The 12,993-nt window shown below is 43.6% G+C and overlaps 1 protein-coding gene across 1 annotated transcript in view; it reads right to left on the reverse strand.

Annotated features, from left to right (window-relative positions):
- LOC134297306 (maestro heat-like repeat-containing protein family member 7) overlaps positions 1 to 12,597 on the reverse strand; it is a 61,479-nt gene extending 48,882 nt beyond the window's left edge. Inside the window, exons 1-6 of the mRNA XM_062974397.1 lie at positions 12,302 to 12,597; positions 11,773 to 11,897; positions 9,762 to 9,884; positions 8,116 to 8,189; positions 7,145 to 7,292; positions 2,338 to 2,433 (exon numbers count right to left, since the gene is read on the reverse strand). Of these exons, the coding sequence (XP_062830467.1) occupies positions 2,338 to 2,433; positions 7,145 to 7,292; positions 8,116 to 8,189; positions 9,762 to 9,884; positions 11,773 to 11,897; positions 12,302 to 12,545 (810 nt within the window). The 5' untranslated portion in view covers positions 12,546 to 12,597. The remainder of the gene's footprint in view (positions 1 to 2,337; positions 2,434 to 7,144; positions 7,293 to 8,115; positions 8,190 to 9,761; positions 9,885 to 11,772; positions 11,898 to 12,301) is intronic.
- Between the last annotated feature and the right edge of the window lie 396 nt (positions 12,598 to 12,993).

Consider the following 12,993-nt stretch of genomic DNA (forward strand, 5'->3'; position numbering starts at 1 on the left):
GACAGTGCATGATGCAATCTCCAGCTCACATTGCAACACTATAACTCAATTACATTTAAACAACTCTATATACAATCATTCCCACTTCAACAACATTCACACTTGCTTCAAACAGACAAGCGTTCTTTCTCCCACCCTGGATATCATTCCACATGTATACATAATACCACACTTGCCTCATTCCCACAAAGGGTGGCTCCAGGCAACAACAACCAGGCTCTGCAGTTGCTGCACCTCAGCGCTGGTTCACCTTGCTCTTAACACACACTCCACCACAGCAGGCTAGGTTTAAACAGTTTATTGATAAAAGATAGCAAAGTCTGAATAAAAAGCAGTAAAGAAGGCAAACATCCAGATGCAATAGCAGTCAATAAAAGCAATATAATCCAGAAGTAAAAGCAATTTTCAGAATATAAATCCAAGTCTCTGATATAGGAAATTAGTCCTGAAAAACAAGGCACCATGAACTTCAGAGTAAAATCCCAAACAGAGTTTCCAGGCATGAACATAAACGAGAATCCTTTTCCATGAGCTTAGACAAGGCAGGAGATGTGCTTCCAAAAATCAACATTGCTTCGTCCGAAATCTCTCTCTGTTTCTCCCGTATTTACCCATGTTTACAAGCCAAGAAAGCATTTCTCTGCCCTTGAATTCCCATGCGTTTGCCAGCTATTCTAAGGGAACATCAGGGGCGATGAACCTTTCACCTTAACCTTGTATCTCTGTCTAAGGAAGATTCCTCTGACTCGCTGCCAGAAACACCTAGAACTTGTTGATGTTCTAAATCCTGTGAAAGGTCACCCTTACCATTAGTTTCTGTTTCCTCGCTAGCCTGTGGCTTCTCTGACAATTCAAAGCCAGAGCCTTCAACATTTCCAACATCAGAGCCTTCGAGATTTCCCTCCAGCATTGCTATGGTCAGCCTGCATAAACCCAAATCCCCCTTCATCATCAGACTGAACCACAACAGCAGCTGCAAGGCTACTCAATGCTGTACAAGCTGACTAACTGCAACATTCACACTTGCTTCAAACAGACAAGGGTTCTTTCTCCCACTCTGGACATCATTCCACATGTATACATATACCACACCATCCTCATTCCCACAGAGGGTGCCTCCATGCAACAACAGCCAGGCTTTGCAGCTGCAAGGCTACTCAATGCTAGTCAAGCTTGCTACTTGCAACATCCACACTTGCTTCAAACAGACAAGGGTTCTTTCTCCCACCCTAGATATTACATTTATACACACACACATAGACACTCCACTTGCTTCACCTCCAACAAATCTCTAAACAAATCTCTGAGGATATGTACCACAGATGTATTTATTTATTTACAGTATTTATATTCCGCCCTTCTCACCCCGAAGGGGACTCAGGGTGGATTGCAATGAACACATATATGCAAACATTCAATGCCAACAGACAAACAACATATATAGACGGACACAGAGGCATTTAACATTTTTTTCCAGCTTCACGATTCCGGCCACAGGGGGAGCTGTTGCTTCACCATCCACGAGTGGCTGTACTTCCTCATTCCTTTCCTCGTGTTTTACTGGCAGTTTTTATGATGTTGTAAATTAGTTAAATTAGCCTCCCGCATAAAGCGTACCTAAATTTCCCTACTTGACAGATGCAACTGTCTTTCGGGGTTGCATAGGTCAACAGCAAGCTGGGCTATTTAATGGTCGGGGGCTTAACCCAACCCGGGCTTCGAACTCATGACCTCTCAGTCAGTAGTGATTTATTGCAGGTTACTAGCCAGCTGCACCACAGTCCGGCTAGTGAAACATCAGGAGAGAATGCTGCTGGAACATGGACATACAGCCCAAAAAACTCACAGCAAGCCAATCATACCACAGTGTACAAAAAGACCTCCATATCTGCGGTAAATATGTTCCCAGCCAGATAGCAGTTGCCTAAAACGGTGGATTTTAGCAAATGCTATGAAATTACATGACCTATGTTCTCAGCATATTATAGAGGACAAAAGGTGCATCTACACTGCAGAACTGATCAATTTCTACACTATTTCAACTGCCCTGGCTCAATGCTATGGAATCCCGGGAGCTGTAGTTTTACAAGGCCTTTGACCAAACTACAACTCCCAGGATTCCATTCATGGTAGTTCAAGAGGAGCAAACTGCAGTAAATCTACAGTGTAGACCAGACATGGGCAAACTTGGGCCCTCCAGGTGTTTTGGACTTCAACTCCCACAATTCCTAACAGCCTACCGGCTGTTAGGAATTGTGGGAGTTGAAGTCCAAAACACCCGGATGGCCCATGTCTGGTGTAGATGGACCACCTGCTTCCTTTCAAGGGCTTACTTACCTGTAGGATCCTCTCCAGCTCGGAAGGAACGGGATTTTCTATCATCAGCTGCTGGAGCATCTCGCTGAACGTCTGGTAGGTCCCAATAAAGAGGTTCTGGGAGAGAGAAAAGGCCATGCGAGGTTTACAATACTCCAAGGGATGGCGTGAGGACATCTACACTGTAGAATGAATGCAGTTTGACAACACTTTAGACTGCCATGGCTCAATGGTATGGAATCCTGGGAGCTGGAGGAGTTTTGTTATCAAAAACATATGACAACAATATGAATATCTATCTATCTATATATATAAAAGGGTAATGAAATTTCGGCCTAGGACAAATCAACAAAACTACACATCCCAGGAACACTAAACTTGGCAGCACAATCCCTCATCCATGCCTCTACGTTCATACAACAAAAAGAAAAGAAAAATAAAGTCCTAATTAGAGGGAGAGGAAGAATTGTTTTTATCCAATTGCTGCCAGTTAGAAGGCTAAGCTCTGCCCACTTGGTCTCCTAGCAACCCACTCAGCCCAGGGGACAGGCAGAGTTAGGCCTCACTTAGGCCTCTTCACCACTGCCTATAAAATACAGATTATCTGATTTGAACTGGATTATATGGCAGTGTAGACTCAAGGCCCTTCCACACAGCTATATAACCCATTTATAATCTTATATTATCTATATAATATAAGATTATATTATAATCTTCAGACGGGAGAGCAAGCCAGTGCAATTAACTGCAATGAATCACTGACCAGGAGGTCATAAGTTCGAGGCCCGCTCGGAGCTATGTTGTTTGTCTTTGTCCTATGTTAAAAATGCATTGAATGTTTGCCTATATGTGTAATGTGATCCGCCCTGAGTCCCCTTTGGGGTGAGAAGGGCAGAATATAAATGCTGTAAATAAATAAATAAATAAATAAATTATATTATCTGCTTTGAACTGGATTATCTTGACTCCACACTGCCATGTAATCCACTTCAGTGTGCATTTTATCCAGCTGTGAAGAAGGGGCCTCATATAATCCAGTTCTAAGCAGATAATATAAGATTATAAATATACAGTAGAGTCTCACTCATCCAACATAAACCGGCCGGCAGAACATTGAATAAGTGAATATCTTGGATAATAAGAAGGGATTAAGGAAAAGCCTATTAAACATCAAATTAGGTAATCGTTATACAAATTAAGCACCAAAACATCATGTTATACAACAAATTTGACAGAAGAAGTAGTTCCATGCGCAGTAATGCTATGTAGTAATTACTGTATTTACAAATTTACCACCAAAATATCACAATAAATTTAAAACACTGACTACAAAAACATTGACTACTAAAAGGCAGACTGCATTGGATAATCCAGAACATTGGATAAGCGAATGTTGGATAAGTGAGATTTTACTCTACAGGTGAAAATGTTTACCCTTTACCTTAACTACCATCAATTCCTCAATACTTTATTTCCCATACCACCATACTTCGCCACAGCAACACGTGGCCGGGCACAGCTAGTATATATAAAAATGTAATGTGCGTAATTCCCATGGAGTAAACAACAAAACCACTGGACCAAATCACACCAAATTTGGCCACAAAAGACAAAGTTATCCAGTCTTTGTCTTTCCATCAAGGAACCCTATAATATTAGCTCTTTTGCCCAAGGGTCCTTGTGCCTCACTGTTGCACTAGAGCCCTGAAACACCTTTTCACCGCAAACCACACTCTGTCCAGGTAATCCTGTAAGCAAAAGTTTATTAAGTTCAAGCTGTTATTTCCAAGATTCCAAAATCCTTTCAAATATAGACTCAAGGGCCAATTCCCTGATATATCAATAAACATGATAGCATGAATCCAAGGCAGGCAACCTATACCACACATGAAACTAGAACAAGGAACAAACTTAGAAACTTGAATACACAAATACACAAATGTAGGACCAGGAACGGAGAGCTGTTCACCTGAATACAAAGGATTGTACTAGCAGAAAACCACTTTAAAGGCTTCAGTCCCTCCCATGACATCATTCCTCATACACCTGCTTTTCCTCTCCTTATCTCTAAGTTGCTGGGAAAAGCGAGCCTGTCTCTGTTGAACGCTCTGCCTCCAAACCCAAGCGCCTTGATCGGGACAAACATTTGTTAATGTGGGATTTGTGTATAGATAGTGTTTAAATGAAATTTGTGTCTAGCATGTATTGCATCATCCAGGAAATGCTATAGTGTGTAAAGAGTTAATTTGGTAAGAAGCTGTATTGACCTTGGATATGTGGCTGGAACCAGAGAGGAGTGTCCAGACTACAAGTGTGTTTGTATATAGCTGAGTTCTGTTCTGCCTACTGAGAAGATCTGTGCTGTTTGCCTAGAGTGAGAGTCCTGTGTCTATTGTCTGCAAGTCTGTTTGTCTTGTCAAGTAAAACTTTGTAAATACTTTTTAACATCGTCTCTGACGTTCCTTCGTTCTGCGCTCCACTGATGTCATTCATCTGCTGCTACACTGTGCGCATTACTCTGACAACATTTGTCTCCCACATTTCTCTCAGCCTGCACTTCTGGCAGATTCTCATGAGAAGTAATATCGCTTTCTCCAGTCTCATGCCAATTGCCAGGAGATAACCATGAACAGAGTTATTATAAGCAAACTCCGTGATCGTTACTGCAATCGAAAGTTATAAAGCCCAATTATCTTGCTGATCATTAGCAGCACCTGAGATATTGTTCTAAAATCCCATTACTCTTGTGACCATCTGTTTGAAGATCGTGGGTGGTAGACATCCAGGATTCGATCACCAACAGCTGCTGTAACGCCCTCCAGAAATGTGAAGTGAACTGGGACCATGATCGGTGACCAAACTCTTAGGTAGTCCATGCAGACGGATAACATAATGCAGAGATCTGCGGTCTCTTTGGCCGTGACTTTTTGGACTGCTTCTCATTTATTTATTTACAGTATTTATATCCCGCCCTTCTTTCTCACCCCGAAGGGGACTCAGGGTGGATTACAATGAACACATATATGGCAAACATTCAATGCCAACAGACAAACAACATATATAGACAGACACAGAGGCATTTAACATTTTTTTCCAGCTTCACGATTCTGGCCACAGGGGGAGCTGTTGCTTCACCGTCCACTAGTGGCTGTACTTCCTCATTCCTTTCCTCGTGTTTTGCTGGCAGTTTTATGATGTTGTAAATTAGTTAAATTAGCCTTCCGCATAAAGCGTACCTAAATTTCCCTAATTGACAGATGCAACTGTCTTTCGGGGCTGCATAGGTCAACAGCAAGCCGGGCTATTTAATGGTCGGGGGCTTAACCCGACCCGGGCTTCGAACTCATGACCTCTCGGTCAGTAGTGATTTATTGCAGCTGGTTACTAGCCAGCTGCGCCACAGCCCAGCCTCATAGTGAACATTTGTCTCCCACATTTCTCTTAGCCTGAACTTCTATCAGTTCTCAAAGGGTGCTCACCAATGCGTCATCTTCATCATGGAAAGAAGTGACAAGTGGAGTGCCGCAGGGCTCCGTCCTGGGCCCGGTTCTGTTCAACATCTTTATTAACGACTTAGACAAAGGGTTAGAAGGCACGATCATCAAGTTTGCAGACGACACAAAACTGGGAGGGATAGCTAACACTCCAGAAGACAGGAGCAGAATTCAAAACGATCTTGACAGACTAGAGAGATGGGCCGAAACTAACACAATGAAGTTCAACAGGGACAAATGCAAGATACTTCACTTCGGCAGAAAAAATGGAAATCAAAGATACAGAATGGGGGACGATGCCTGGCTTGACAGCAGTGTGTGCGAAAAAGACCTTGGAGTCCTTGTGGGGAACAAGTTAAACATGAGCCAACAATGTGATGCGGCTGCTAAAAAAGCCAATGGGATTCTGTCCTGCATCAATAGGGGAAAAGTGTCTAGACCCAGGGAAGTCCTGCTCCCCCTTATTCTATTCTGCCTTGGTCAGACCACACCTGGAATCACACTGGGTCCAATTTTGGGCACCACAGTTGAAGGGAGATGTTGACAAGCTGGAAAGCGTCCAGAGGAGGGCGACTAAAATGATGAAGGGTCTGGAGAACAAGCCCTATGAGGAGCGGCTTAAAGAGCTGGGCATGTTTAGCCTGCAGAAGAGAAGGCTGAGAGGAGACATGATGAGGGCCATGTACAAATACGTGAAGGGAAGTCATAGGGAGGAGGGAGCAAGCTTGTTTTCTGCTGCCCTGCAGACTAGGACATGGAACAATGGCTTCAAACTACAGGAAAGATTCCACTTGAACATCAGGAAGAACTTCCTCCCTGTGAGAAGGGCTGTTCGACAGTGGAATTCTCTCCCCGGGGCCATGGTGGAGACTCCTTCTTTGGAGGCTTTTAAGCAGAGGCTGGATGGCCATCTGTCGGGGGTGCTTTGAATGCGATTTCCTGCTTCTTAGCGGGGGGTTGGACTAGATGGCCCATGTGGTCTCTTCCAACTCTACTATTCTATGATTCTATGATTCTATGCTCATGAGAACTGATAGCGCTTTCTCCAATCTCATGGGAACTGCCAGGAGATTCCAAAACAACTCTCTCCAGGCCACTTCCATACTCTTCTGGGCTCTCCAAATCTATCCCAGCATTCCCTTCCTCATCTTTTCAGCATTCAGAATCCAACAAGGCTACAACACTCACCAAACCACAACTCCCAGCATTCCATAACCTTGAGCCACTGCAGTTAAGGTGGTACCAAACTGCATTCACTCTGTACTGCAGATACATTCTTGTTAGCACATTAAGAACCAAAATAACTTCAAAATAACACTGGACCGACTGACTACCTTCGTGTATTGAAGGTTGGCTGTATTATCCACTCCTCCTTCGTCTTGGATGATCTTCACCGGAGAAAGCGAAAAGACACTCTTGAAGAAAGTCCGGAGTAAAATCCCCTTTTTGTAGGATCCCATGGTCTTTGTGATGTATTTCTTGCTGAAGGAAAACAAAAGCCCAGGTGATGGATTTGCTTATTTTCATTTCTTGTCCTGCCACCTTTAATATTGTGTGCGTGCTTGTTTTGAAAAATACAGGATGCCCTCCTTGATAAGAGTGATATAAATGAGTCTACACCAGGCATGGGCAAACCTTGGCACATTCTCCAGGTGTTTTGTATTGCGCCAAATTGCTGTGTGTGTGTGTGTGTAAAGAAATCCTTGCAATGTTGGTTTGCAGAAGATCTCTGCAAAAGAGCTCAGCCTTTTTGCAGAGGCAGAACCACGCCTAAAACAATGTATCTGTTTGCTGGCAGATGGCTGATATTGTCAGTTGGGAATTTGAGCTTCAAGAGAGAGCACAGGAAAGAAAGGCTCTCTAGCTACGGTGAAGTAGTAGTTAGAATATGCTATGCTGTATATATTGAAAGCTGATTGATTAGTTATTGATCTTATGCAACTACATGGACATTGTATGATTGCAGAACTGTTTTATATTTCAACTCAACAAGCAAGAGTAAAGTTTCCTTTGTTCTTTTAAATTCCTCTGCCTGGTGTGAGTTTTCTTTTGCACATGGTGTTAACTGGACGCTACTGGTTCCGCTATACTCTCACTTGGTAACATTTTGGACTTCAACTCCCACCATTCCTGGCCACAGGCCCCTTCCCTTTCCCCCTCAGCCACTTAATCTTGTAAAACTACAACTCCCAAGATTCGATCACATTGAGCCAAGGCAGTTCAAGTGGTGTCAAACTGCATTCATTCTGCAGTGTAGATGCACTCGGGATTTCAACTAGAATGGTGAAATAGGATGGAAACGTACCTCAAGTCAGTGATGGTGCTCATGGCATGGAGGCAGATAACGTTGGGCTCCGGGAGCTCCCTCTTGACCATCTCCTGCACAAGAAGAAATAATACAGAAAAGGACATGAACTAATAATGATGATGCTGATAATAATAATCATCATCATCATGATCATCATTTATTATTACAGCTGGACAACATCAAGCATGAACATGTGAAGACTGTGGTCAGCAAAGAATACACACAAAGGGTCAGAAAAATTCTCAAAAGCAAGCTCAATGGAGGCAACACCATCAAGGCCATAAACACCTGGGCCATACCTGTCATAAGATATACTGCTGGCATCATAAACTGGACACAGATGGAACTGGACAATTTGGACAGAAAAACAAGAAAACTCTTGACCATCCATCATTCACTGCACCCTCGCAGTGATGTTGACCGGCTATATCTGCCTAGAAGATCAGGGGGCAGAGGACTCTTGCAAGTCAAACAAGCAGTCAAAGAAGAAGAACATGCCCTGGCAGAATATGTCAAGCAAAGTGAAGAACCTGCTTTGATTGAAGTCAAAAATCAGAAACTCCTCAAAGCACAGAAGACAAAAAAACCAGTACAAGAAAACCACACTACAAACTAGAGCTGACAGCTGGCACAACAAAACACTGCATGGAAAGTTCCTTGACAAAATTGAAGGAAAAGCTGATAAGGAGAAGACCTGGCTCTGGCTCACGAATGGGACCCTGAAGAAGGAGACAGAAGGCCTGATCCTTGCAGCCCAGGAGCAAGACATCAGGACAAAGGCAATTCGGGCCAAGATCCAAAAATCAGCTGATGACCCAAAATGCAGACTGTGCAAGGAAACCGACGAAACCATTGATCATATCCTCTGCTGCTGTAAGAAAATCGCACAGACAGACTACAAACAGAGGCACAACCATGTGGCCCAAATGATCCATTGGAACTTATGCCTCAAGTACCACCTCCCAGCAGCAAAGAACTGGTGGGATCACAAACCTGCCAAAGTATTGGAAAATGAGCACGCAAAGATACTGTGGAACACAACACACCAGACATCACAGTTATGGAAAAGAAAAAGGTTTGGATCATTGATGTCGCCATCCCAGGTGACAGTCGCATTGACGAAAAACAACAGGAAAAACTCAGCCGCTCTCAGGACCTCAAGATTGAACTTCAAAAACTCTGGCAGAAACCAGTGCAGGTGGTCCCGGTGGTGATGGGCACATTGGGTGCCGTGCCAAAAGATCTCAGCCGGCATTTGGAAACAATAGACATTGACAAAATTACGATCTGCCAACTGCAAAAGGCCACCCGAATGGGATCTGCGCGCATCATCCGAAAATACATCCCACAGTCCTAGACACTTGGGAAGTGTTCGACTTGTGATTTTGTGAAACGAAATCCAGCATGTCTATCTTGTTTGCTGTGCCATACTATGTCGTTGTGTCAATAGTAATAATAGTAAAATAGACATCAAGTGGCTGAGGGGGAAAAGGAAGAGATTATTAGGAATGGTGGGAGTTGGTGTCTATAAACACCCGTAGGGCCAAAGTTTGCCCATGCCTGATGTAGATGCACCTTCGGCTGATCTAATAGTAGAACCGACTGTTGAAAAGAAGTAAGAAAGAGAGAAATAAGAAGCGTACGGTGATGGCTCCCACAACGTCAGATGTAAAATTATCCATGAAGAAATCGGTCATGTTGCTCCAGTTGATGGTCTTGCTGAGGATGGACAAGAACCTCAGGAAGCTTTTCTTCATCACAATATCCTGCAGGAAACAGTGATGAGAAGAAAGAGAGGAAACAGAGAGAGAAATCAGAGATATTTCTTTTACTGGTGTTGTTGTTATTACGGATATCTAATACGACGTATGTCAATCCTAAGGAAAATGTATCACAGTTGCTATGGCTGATCAAGGATTCAAACCCAGATCTCCAGAGCCATATCCTGACACACAAAGCATTGTACATGCTAGTTCCCAATAATATATGTTAGTATTACACTATATATAACCCCTGGTGGTGCAATGGGTTAAACCGTTGAGCTGCTGAATTTGCTGACTGAAAGGTCAGCGGTTCAAATCTGGGGAGTGGGGTGAGCTCCCACTATTAGCCCCAACTTCTGCCAACCTAGCAGTTTGAAAATATTCAAATGCGAGTAGATTAATAGGTACTGCTTCGGTGGGAAGGCAACAGTGCTCCATGCAGTCCTGCCAGTGGCCACAGGAACTTGGAGATGTCTACAGACAATGTCAGCTCTTTGGCTTAGAAATTGAGATTAGCACCAACCCCCAGAGTTGGACTCAACTAGGTTTAATGGTACGGGAAAACCTTCTGAATGCCTAAATAATCTGTCCTTCACACCCTCTGTGCAGAGACCTAATCTATATCATGGGAAACCTCCCCATCTTCTTCTGCTGAAGGTTGATTCCTAAGACAAACGGACTTTACTATTACACTACATAACATGATTTTTGTTCCTGGGTTATACTTGTCATTTCCTAATTGCTTCTATCATAAAAACATGGGAAAATTTCACTAACTGCCAAAACTTTGTTTTTGCGGGAGGGACATCCTGCTATAGCACATTTTGCATTGAATATCTCATAGAGTCTCAGCCAGTTTAACATAATTTCTGGCAGGCACAAAAACAAAGTTTCTGGGGTAGAACAACTACTTTCAAAGAAAATGTTGCACATGTTTGTACTCGGCAGCAAGGTGCTAAGGATTTCTCAGAGGACGAGGGGATGATGGGTTCCCTACTGAGGAGTATGGGTGTGATCAGAGTGAATTGCAGGCCTTTTAAATCAAAGAGAAGTGCTAGTTGCAGTTCAGACAGAGGATGTTTGGAATTCCAGTGCTCGTTCCTTAGTAACCGGGGAAAAGTTAGCAGAAGGCAATGGGGAGTTTTCCCATGATATCAGATTAGGCCTCTGCACAGAGGGAGTGATGGATAGATTAATTAGGCATTCAGAAATACTCTATGAGAAATACTTTGAGATCCAGGTGTCAAAGATATGACCTCATGGCTTCTTGGTCGCACCTGGGTTTAAATTAAGTGGTTTTTACTTGGTATCTTCAGAGTAAACAATGTTGCCATAGATCCAAGTTCCCCTTTCAGCTCTCCAGCTCATGCTTCAAGTCTCCTGTGTTTGCCTTTGTTCCTGTAACAGTTCTGCCTTGGAAAGGTTAATGTTTTCATGCCTATGGATTTATGCCTACGATCTTGACTTCTCGGATTTCATGTACCTTGCTATTTTGGACTACTAAACTTTGTATATATGGACTACTGCTATTTTATAGCACCTTTTCTACAGTTTTTTGGGAAATGTCATTTCTTCCCCTTTGTACAGGCTTTTGTAAATAAAATGCTGTAGTTAGAAACTACTGGACTATGGTGTGGTGCTGGCTGGAAAGGTGTTCCCAAGGCCTTAGTGCAACAGCACAATTAAACAGTAAACAACACTTTCAAACCAGGAACAGGATTTTTTTTTCAAATTTTGTTACATAGTGTTATTAAATATCAAGCTTAAGCGTCTGAGGGGGAATAGGAAGGGGCCTGAGGCTGTTAGGAATGGTGGGAATTGGAGTCCAAAACACCCGGAGGGCCGAAATTTGCCCATGTTAATGCCTATGCAGATTGTGTCTTTCTGATACCTCTTTCTTGCTGCTGAAATAGTCCATGGTGCTTCTCCAAGACGCCAGCAAAAGCTCGGGTTCCTGAGCGGATCCGGGGGGCTCATTTTCTTCCCAAATTGTCGCCATGCCAGAGAGATCAGGGACTGCAGAAGGGAAGAGAAAAGGAGTTAGTTAACCCATCCTAAAAGGAGATGGAATTCAGGATTATTATTATTACTATTATTATTATTATTATTATTATTATTATTATTATTATTAGGCTGCAATACTGAAAACTGGAGAGGGCTCTTCTACCTTTTGGTGCAGAAGAAGGAACTTCAATAGGTATGGCTTGTCATGCAACCAGGTAACCAGCCCCATGCTGGAAGTTGGAAGAGACCCAAAGTGCTGTTTGATCCAACCTGCTTCTGCCACCAGACAGATAGAAACTCCCACCCTCTGCTTCAAAACCTCCAGTTTCCAAACTGGCAATCCTTGGGTGTGCACATGGGACCCATAACTCTTCTTACATATCCTACGGTGTGGGGTCTCCTTTCATCCCCCTTACCGGGGGTCATGGTTCTCCTCCGCCGGACCCGTTCCTTCTTTGTCTTCCGGTAGATCCTCTTGAGGCATCGCAGGAGGGGTCCGCTCTCCTCAGCCAGAGAATCGACCGATTCGTCTTGGAAGTCCCCTTGGCTCAGTTCCAGGCCGCTGGGGCTACTGGCCGAAAGTTCGGACTCTTCCCACCCGAGGGTAGGGCTTCCCCGTAGGAGGTCGTCCTCCTCGCCTGGGTAGGCGGACAAATCCATGCTGCAAATGGGGTAAGAAAGAAACAGTGGTTTCAGGGCGCATTGCAAGTGTTGTATGAGGGTTATCCACAAAGTAGATTACGTTTTGGAATTAAAAATGAACAAAGTATAGGAGAAAACATTTACCATATGCAGTTGAAAGCCACAACCAAATATCACATCTCACGTAGTCGCCATTCAAATCTAGGCACTTACCATAGCGATGAATGAGCTTGCCAACTCCTTCCCCACAAAACTCTGCTGCTTGTGTCCTCAACGCAGCATTTTGGCAATGCTGCGCAGCTGCAGGAAGAGCTGACCAGCTGGTTGAGGAAGCAAGCAGCAGAGTTTAAGGGGTTTAAGGGGACTGGCTCACCATAGTGGGAGTTGTAGTTCACCTTACAGCAAGAGAGCACATTGAACCCCACCCGTGATGCATCCAGAGCAAACTTGTCCAACATAACAAACT

This window comes from Anolis carolinensis, chromosome 3 (assembly GCF_035594765.1).
Source record: "Anolis carolinensis isolate JA03-04 chromosome 3, rAnoCar3.1.pri, whole genome shotgun sequence".
NCBI classification, from domain to species: domain Eukaryota; kingdom Metazoa; phylum Chordata; class Lepidosauria; order Squamata; family Dactyloidae; genus Anolis; species Anolis carolinensis.